Raw genomic sequence first — 9,055 nt, forward strand, 5'->3', positions numbered from 1 at the left:
TATTACCCTTTCTCTCTCTCTCTCTCTCTATATATATATATTTATATAAGTAACGTCTTCTCATGTTTAATTTGTATTTGCCTTGAATCCCAGGAATTTGACAATGAAGAACTCTGCTTCTCCTTTGGCCTCAACGTTGCCTGTGGAACAAGAAGCACAAACTCCGCCATAAAAGGAGATGAACCTCAGAGGAAGAAGAAGGTTCATGACAATGAGGATAATGAGCATCCGAGAAAGGAGGCTACGATCTTGAAGGCCATTCTTGATCACTTCTCCAAGAATGGGACTTATCCATTCTCAGAATTTATTGCTTTTCATGGTTTAATCAAGAGTTCACTAGACGTTGATGTGTCAGCAAGCCAATTGATGAAAGATATCGAGGGGTTGAAGGGGACGTTTGACAAGATAGTGGGAGATCAAAAGGGTTTGGATTTGAACTTTTCAAGAGCCTGTGATCAAGAGGTGTTTGAATTGTCCAAAAAGATATGGGAATGCGAGTCTGAGAATATCAGAGGAATGTCATTGGAGAAGAGATTGGACAAGAGCAAGATTTGTTAATGTTTCCTTTTATCTGAGAGAATCTCTGCTGTTTGGGAATAGCTTCACTGCTTCATTTAGGAGGGAGTATTGTCAAGGAGGAAGTTCTAGGACGATTCTCTAAACTAGGGTTTTTTTTTAATCAGGTATTGATTGATTCAAGAATTTTCAGTATGTTTTCTGTAGAGTGATTGTTATCTTTAACATAGCTGTTAGTACCATTCTTACATTATATGGACAAAATAGACTCAGGAGTATGAACATAAGCCTTCAATCCCAACATTGGGCTTGATATGAAATAGTATGTTCTTAAGATTTCTGTTGATGATGCTATGCTCATTTTAGGTTCATGTTGTCATCTGTTGTTTATTCTAAGCATAAAGCATTAGAATTTTGTTGCAATTAGTTCATTATAATTGGTCCTGCATCATGTTCAACGTGTTCACATTGTTGGTGCGGCAGTCTACTGTGCTGCTGTGTGGTACTTTTTTTTGTTTTACTTTTTGAAACCGTATTCAATACATATCAAAACTTAATTGGAGTTCAGGATTTCTATATAAGTTTAAAAAGAAATAACACTAAATGGAACAAAAACTGTATTAGAAGTAATTAATATCTGTCATTTTAATTTTTTAATTTTGAAAATCTTAAAATGGTTTATGATTAGAAGGAAATGCTGCAGTATTCATGATATCATCAATATCTGAAACCCTTTTCATGAATCTATATGTTAATGCTGATAAGGAATGATTAATTTTGCCATTTCTGGCTATTAGGTTAGGCAGTGATAAGTGTTGTTAATGGCATTCAGATGTGCATATTTCTAGATAGTAGCTCTCTCCCTGCCAATATTTACATGAAAGTTGTCTCTGATTTTTGAGAAATTAGTGCCAATTGATTTCAGAGTTAATTTGGCCCTCTAGAGTGCAATTTGGAAACAAAGTGCTTAAATTGATAGCATCTGTTACAGATTCAATTCTCTTGTACAGGAGAGCTCTGCGGTTACTCTCTTGAGTAGTTTGTAATTTTACTAGTTCTGTTTTCCGGTTTCCTTGTTTGTGTTGCTTTGCTTCATACTCCATAAAACTTAGCAATAAACTCGACATTGGGAGAATCTATGAATCGCCTTTTCCTTCAATGTCAAATACTTAGAAGTTCAGGCTTGTCGGATTGAAGTTTTCACCCCATCACGCACGTCTCCTTTTCTCATTTCCTGATCAAAATTTTTCCACTTTCTCCAGATCTTTTTTCATGCTTTAAGAGCGCGTTTCTGAGATGTTTATGAATTGTAGTAATTGACACTGGTATCAGCAGAGGTAATAGGGAACAGTAATAATTAGAAAAGAGTTTAAACTCGTATGCCTTTTCCAACCCTGCATTTTGACATCACTTATCCTTGGAAATTAGAAGACAATGCTAATTCAAGTTTGAGTATTGTTCTTTAGGTAGAGTATTGGTCATATGGTGTAGACAGCTTTGCTGAATGCTGAATAATGGTTCTCAGATACTATTCACATCTATAGAACTTTCTGTGTAGAGGCTAGTGAAGTAGAAAAGAACCTTCTTTTTCTGCTTTAGAGTGAACTAAAACTGGATTCTACCAGAGATCATGGAAAGCTAATGATCTCAAGTCAATAGTGGAGCTGCTCATTCTTATTTGTTGAGCAATGAAAGACACTTCTACCTAAAAAAAAACCTTAATTGTTGAAATGCTTCAATAAAATAATGTAGTGGCAACATTGACCATAGTGGTCATATTGGATCCTTGAGAACCATCACAAGCATGGCTCCCCTATATTTCAAGCTCTAACATCGGTTGAGGGACACCAGTATTGGAATTGATCAAAAAGTAAGTTCAATTTTTTAAGATGAGATGAAATTTATTTATTCGTTTAAAACGTTTCAAACTGGAAGACATGCAAAAGTAAATCTCTCGTTAAAATATTAATTGTTAAGTAATTTTGAAGATTTATAAAACCAAATATATGTTTGAAATGGAATGACTTGGACCAAGTGATTTTTCGGCCATCCATCAATTTTTCCAATATGAAAGAAACACACAAGATCCAAAGAAGCAAAGATAAATGGAATCATGGAAGCTTGAGGGAGTAAAATATGAGAGTTCTAGTATTTTGGGGTAAAATGAAATTTAGATAAAATATAAGGAATGACTTATAATATACCCTTTTTCCTTTTCACGAACATGAGAGGTCTCTTCTAATCTTTTTCACTTATATGTACTTCTAAGCATCCGACCGTTCACTATTAATCAATCAACGGTCATAGATCTCAATCCTCGTCCTCGCTTTTCATTGGCTGTTTCCACCACACAACACTATATAAATATCGCACAGTCGTAAACAAAATCTCAATCTCTATCTCTATCTCTATCTCAATTCAAAATCTCTCACTTTCACTCTCTCCTCTCTCTCTCTCTCTCTCTACAATGGCCGGAAGAGGAAAGTCTCTGAACTCTGGCGCCGCCAAGAAGTCCACCTCCCGCAGTAGCAAGGCCGGTCTCCAGTTCCCCGTCGGCCGAATCGCTCGCTTCCTCAAAGCCGGCAAGTACGCCGAACGCGTCGGCGCCGGCGCTCCTGTCTACCTCGCCGCCGTCCTTGAATACCTCGCCGCTGAGGTAATTAACGATTCATCAATTACATATATAATATATATGTTTGTTTGAATCTGGATTTGGTTTTTAATGTTGTGCGTGGTTTGGAATATGCAGGTTTTGGAGTTGGCTGGGAATGCGGCGAGAGATAACAAGAAGAGCCGAGTGGTGCCTCGTCACATTCAATTGGCGGTGAGGAACGATGAGGAGCTGAGCAGGTTGCTTGGTGCTGTGACGATTGCGAATGGTGGTGTGATGCCCAACATTCACACTCACTTGTTGCCTAAGAAGGCTGCTAGCGCTGCATCTTCAAAGGCTGAAGATTAGGTTTGGGGTCGACTCTTGTGAAGGATATATACTCTACAAGTTTCAAGATTAGGATCAAATTAGCAGGTTTAGGGTTAGCTTTGATTTTTAGTAGTGTGTATGATACCTTTGCCCAGTTGTTGCCTTGTGTTCATCTTACTTAGAGGTATTTGCAGAATGAAAATTTGAACATTTTCTTATGAAACTATTACTTTTGTGGCTTAAATATTGTTAGCTTTATTTGTTTGTTTGGATTTAATACAAATGGAATACTCTGTTAGGGGCTTTGATAACACTGCTTATTTTTTCTTTAGCCTACTAAACACATTTATTCCCCTTTTTGATCAAAACACATTTTATACTCCAAACATTCCCTTCTCTCTCTCAAGAGTGATATCTAATTTGGGTCAATTTTAAACTTCTTTGCCATGGATGCTAAGGAGGTAGGTTTTTGACCTGGGAAAAAAATCCTAATTTTATTTTTTGTGTAGTTCAGTGAAACTTATGGTGGTTTGAATTTGATTATGGTGTAATGAAATTTTTTTATTTCTGGATCTAGAGTGGTACATTTTGATTTTAGAGTAGAATCTGGATCATTTTTGAAAGGTGGATATGGTTTATCAAGTAACCAAATCAATTATAGGGTTGCAATTGCAAACTGAACTAGGAATGACTACAACTCCTTGTCACCCTCTATTCTTTCATCCCCTCGGTCCAAGTGTGCTACATTTTGATTTTTGGATCCGGTGTTGGTGATTTGAACAGTTTGTTTCATGCCAATTTTTTGTTTTTAACCAAACGTGTTCAATCCGGCTTGATCATTTGCATTTGTTTTAGATTCATTTTTGTTGTAGAATAGACAATTAATGCGAAAGTTTGTTTATTCTTGGACAACCAAGTCCCTTTTGTAAAATTTGTCCTCCAAAAGGAGTTTTAAAATGTGTGAAAAGTTCATTTTACTATTTTATTAAATTTAAGAGTTAAATATAAAAAATTCTCTTGAACTATTAGTTTATTGTAACAAATCCCTCTGAACTATAAAAAAATTCCCTTAAACTATGAAATTATTGCAATTAAGGACATTCCGATGGTAGGGTTGATCGGAAAAATTAAAAAGACAATTTTGCCCTTTCAAAATATAAATTTGGCACTTATATATATATATTTTTTATGATGAAAAAGTTATAATTTTAAGGACCAATTAAAATGGAACAACTCACCTACCAACCCCTCTCCCACTTTCTCTCTCTACAACCGACCATCACCACAAACCCATCTGATGGTTTCTCTCTCTAAGCTCTTTCATTCCCTGTTTGTACACAAACTGATCGTCTCTCTCTCTTCTTCTCCATTTCATGCTCTCTCTCTCTCTACAAACATCAATCCCACCAATACCTAATCTCTCCTATACATATATGTATGTATATATATATATATATATAGGCGCACACAAAGAGAGGGAGATGCATAGGTCTGGGATATATATGCCGGGATATATTTGTTGAACATTGCCAATTATTCATATTCTCAATCAATGGAAAGAGACATGACTAATGAAGCATCTTAATGACAACAGATGATCCCCTTACGGTGAATGTGAAGCCACGGGCAGAACACCTGGGCAGAATTATCAATTAAATGAATCTTTTTTAGTACGGTACTTGGTACTCCTCATTTTTTTTTTTTTTTTTTCCTAAATTACTCGCTTTGCCCTTATAGGCTTAGCCTTTGTGTCGCTAGAACAACGGATGACCATGCTCTCGATTTGGGTTCGCCAAAACAAGTAATTGGGTCTCAATCTGAAATTAAATTCGGCCTCGAGTGTGAAGACGGAAAGGGGGTGTGTCTCCGGCGAGGTTAGGGTTCCGACGAGGAGCGTGTGCGTCGGCTGACAGGAGTAGTGTGGTACTGTTTGGGTTTCACTCTCTCTAATTGGGGCTTCAAATACTATGTTTCATTCAAACCCACTTCTGAATTTGATGATCTATCTCTATATTCATATGACCCATTGCCGAATCAATTGTTTTTTCTCCTCCGAAAATTTTTTGATTCTCCGGACAAATTGTGATGGATGAATTACATTCCAAATATAGATGTGTGTGTGTATATATATATATATATATATATAGAGAGAGAGAGAGAGAGAGAGAGAGAGAGGGAACCATAGAGAGATTTAGGTCGACAATATATTATTTATTTGTTTATTTTACCATAAAGACAAGAATAAGATGAACAGTACATCTATACGTATATATATGTATGCATCTGTGCATATAGAACATAAGGGCGTGTTTGGATAAAAAAGTAAGTTAAAGAGAGGTTGGGATGCAAGGAGGATAATAGAGTCTTTTCATGCCTTTAAAGGGCATTATAGTCATTAAATTAAATATTGTGGATTTAACGGTGAGATTCCACCGGAGCATTGCCGGAAGGAGTCATCTGTAACAAAAATGTATAGTTTAGGGGATTTCTTGCAACTTTTGTAGTTTAGGGGGGTTTGTTGCAAATTTGTCAATAGTTCAGGGGGGTTTTTTGCATTTAACCCCTAAATTTAATTATAAAATATTAAAATACTTAAATGACCAAATTACCCTAAGCACCCTATTCTCTCATCTCTCTGTTATCTCTTCCTTCATCCTTCCATTTTTTCTTTATTATATATGCACACACACACACACACACACACACACACACACACACACACATATATATAAAGATACATACATGTATATATCCACACACACATAAGGCGGCGACGACGGCAAGCTGTCGTTCTTGGGTTTGAGGTCACGGTAGACGATGCCCATAGTATGGAGGTGTTCGAGAGCGCAGACGATCTTGGTAGAGGGTGGCGGGAAGTTTGCCGTTTTTTACGGCGAGTCTAACGGCGAAAACGGCTCTGGGGCTCTATGGGTCGATGGAATTGAAGGCGGGCCGCAGATCTAGCGTCGGCTAGTCGTTGATGTAGAAGGGGAGGATGACGATGACGCCGAATGTGGAGGAGAGGCGGCTTGCCATCCTCATTGCCGCTTGTCGAACAGCAGAGGCGATGGCCACTTTAGCCTCCTCGGCCTTGCAGGCGACACTCGTTGTGCTCATCTGAACTTTCTAAACCTCGCTTCACTGTCAGTCCGTGGCCGCTTCGTCATCGGAGCTTGGTCTTCGCCAGTAATTTCAGTCTCAGAGTCCATGTTAACCGTTCTGTTTTGATCGTCCTTGCTCGTTGATTTTATCGCTATTCAGATCCTTACTCTCCACATGGGGAAGCTTGATGGTGTCACAGGTGAAAAAAATTCATGCCCATGTTGTTGAATTTGGATTTTGTGATGATATTCACGGTTGGGTGACAGAGCTGGGTGGTTGTCGAAAATTGCAGGTATCCAATTGAGCACCTAATCAAAAGACCTAATTTCATATTGTTTGGATTTTGAGTTGTTGGGTTTTACTATAAAAAAGTTGTGGGTATATGTGTGTAATTTGAACCCCTCTGTGTGTTTGTATATATATATATATATATGTATGTATGTATGTATGTATGGCTTTGTGTGGTGGCGGTGGAACGGTGGAGGGGAATAGACTGTTCTTTTTTTTTTTCTTTTTTCTTTTTTTAATGCATAAATTGTATATGAGGGTAGATTGGTCCAATTTATTATCAAAGGGTAATTTGGTCAATTTCTCATGTCAGGGGTGTCTTTGTCCATTTTTGAACCTTCAAAGGGTGTTTTTATCCAAAAACCATGTAAGTTTCACCTGTATGTCCTTTTGGCAAACCTGAGGAGGTGTTTTTTTTTTGAGTTTTGGAGACTACAAGAACCAGCACTGTCCAATTTTGTCCATATCAAGCATATACATTCGTCAAATCGAAAATTAATTTTAATAAGGGTAAATTACACCCAACTCTCTTGAAATTTGGACAAATCACACATGCATGTGACTATTTGTAACAGGTGGGTGTTTATCCATTTACCCAAAATGTCAAGTTATTGGATAGTGCTGATACTCACATCCCCATGTCCATTTATACCCAATCACTTTTATATCCGGATCCGATGTGAGACAAATTAATGACTCTTGTAACATTCTCCCCCACCTGAACTCGCAATGCCCTCGTTGTAGTCGGGCCACCCTGTCTACCTGGTGTGATATCGGACCAAGAACTGGGTCTGGTTCTGATACCAATTGTAACGGATGGGCGCTTGCCCATTTACCTAAAAGTTCAAGATGTTGGGTAGTGCTGTATACCCACCGATTTATACCCAATCACTTTCCCATCTGGATCTAATATAGGACAAATGACCTTTGTAACACTATTACAGAAACCTTCCCTAAACTCCTAGACCTAGGATCTTGAGAGTGAAATGTCAACAATGCCCTTAAATTATATAATATATTATATTGAAATTTATGTTAAACTAAAAAGACTTTTAAGTCCTTGAATGTGTAATGATGCTTCGTGTCATAATGCAAGTGCAAAGGACTCTTTGTTCTCTCTCTATAGTTACATCTTAGAAAATTTAAAAAATAAATAGGGTAAAGTATAGCCATACCTCTGAGGTTTGCCAATAGGACACACAATGAAACTTACCTATTTTTTGGATAAATACACCCCTTATACAAAACCCCAACCAAACAAGGTCTTAAATCCTCTGAAAAGACGAAATTACCCCTCAATATTAAAATCAAATTTATTATAAAATATCAGATATAGTAAAAAGACACAATTACCCTCAGTTTATTTCAGCCACAATTTGGCTGCCAAATGGCACCAGAGTAGACCACCCATCCCACCTATTCCAACTAACCCCGTTCTATTTCCCTAATTTGTAACCTCTTTCATTAATTATCTAACCAAACCACCTTCTTCCCCCCTCCCCCCCACACGTTGCTAGAGCTTTAGTCTACTTACTCGAGGTGTTGCCGTATATATATGGAGAGAGAGAGAAAAAAAAAGAGGGCAATGGCAGTGGCGGTTGTCCAGACCATCGTCGCCGCCATCTGGTCCATTGAGAGAGAGATAGAGAAGGTATTAGTTATTGAGAGAGAATAAAATGTTTTTTTTTTTAATTTTTTTTATGCATAAATTGTTTATGAGGGTAGTTTGGTCCAATTTATTAAATTGTAAAATTAAAAAAGTCACTTAAACAGTCAAAGGGTAATTTGGTCAATTTCTCATATCAGGGGTGTCTTTGTCCATTTTTGAACCTTCAAGACTGTTTTTGTCCAAAAAACACGTAAGTTTCATATGTGTATCCTTTTGGCAAACCGGGGTGTTGCAGGCGAACGGGAACCGCCCGAAAACCCAAACCGCTTCCACCTCAGCCAATGTCACTGCCTCTATCTCTTAACCGCCTCATCACCCACCTCAGCCAATGTCACCACCTCTATCTCTCAACCGCCTCCTTCCACCGCCATCATCACCACGGAAACCCTACCTTTGTTTTCTCTCCTTTGCATTTATCTCTCTTCTTTCCTCAATGGCTTATTCAGATGCTACAATCCATAATCAGTAGATACTTCATTCAGAAATTTGCGCCACGCTTAGTACGTATACAGAACCAAACTAGATGATTATACATAAGGTCAAGTTATGGTCATTAAATC

The 9,055-nt window shown here is 37.7% G+C and overlaps 1 protein-coding gene across 1 annotated transcript; it reads left to right on the forward strand.

The window, feature by feature from the left end:
- Nucleotides 1–2,904: 2,904 nt before the first annotated feature.
- Nucleotides 2,905–3,680, forward strand: LOC132308476 (probable histone H2A.3). Its single transcript, XM_059806560.1, has 2 exons — nt 2,905–3,172; nt 3,266–3,680. The coding sequence occupies exons 1-2, from the start codon at nt 2,984–2,986 to the stop codon at nt 3,473–3,475; spliced, it is 399 nt and encodes a 132-aa protein (XP_059662543.1). The 5' UTR covers nt 2,905–2,983; the 3' UTR covers nt 3,476–3,680.
- Nucleotides 3,681–9,055: the final 5,375 nt, after the last annotated feature.

Source organism: Cornus florida, unplaced genomic scaffold (genome assembly GCF_030987335.1).
Source record: "Cornus florida cultivar Cherokee Brave unplaced genomic scaffold, ASM3098733v1 CherokeeBrave_3.0.0_Hap2_Chr05, whole genome shotgun sequence".
NCBI classification, from domain to species: Eukaryota; Viridiplantae; Streptophyta; class Magnoliopsida; order Cornales; family Cornaceae; genus Cornus; species Cornus florida.

Excerpts from the sequence above, each read along its gene's own strand:
- LOC132308476 (XM_059806560.1), top strand. The coding sequence starts at position 2,984 with ATGGCCGGAAGAGGAAAGTCTCTGAACTCTGGCGCCGCCAAGAAGTCC. Across the intron at positions 3,173-3,265 it reads TTGAATACCTCGCCGCTGAG|GTTTTGGAGTTGGCTGGGAA; the intron begins GTAATTAACGAT and ends TGGAATATGCAG.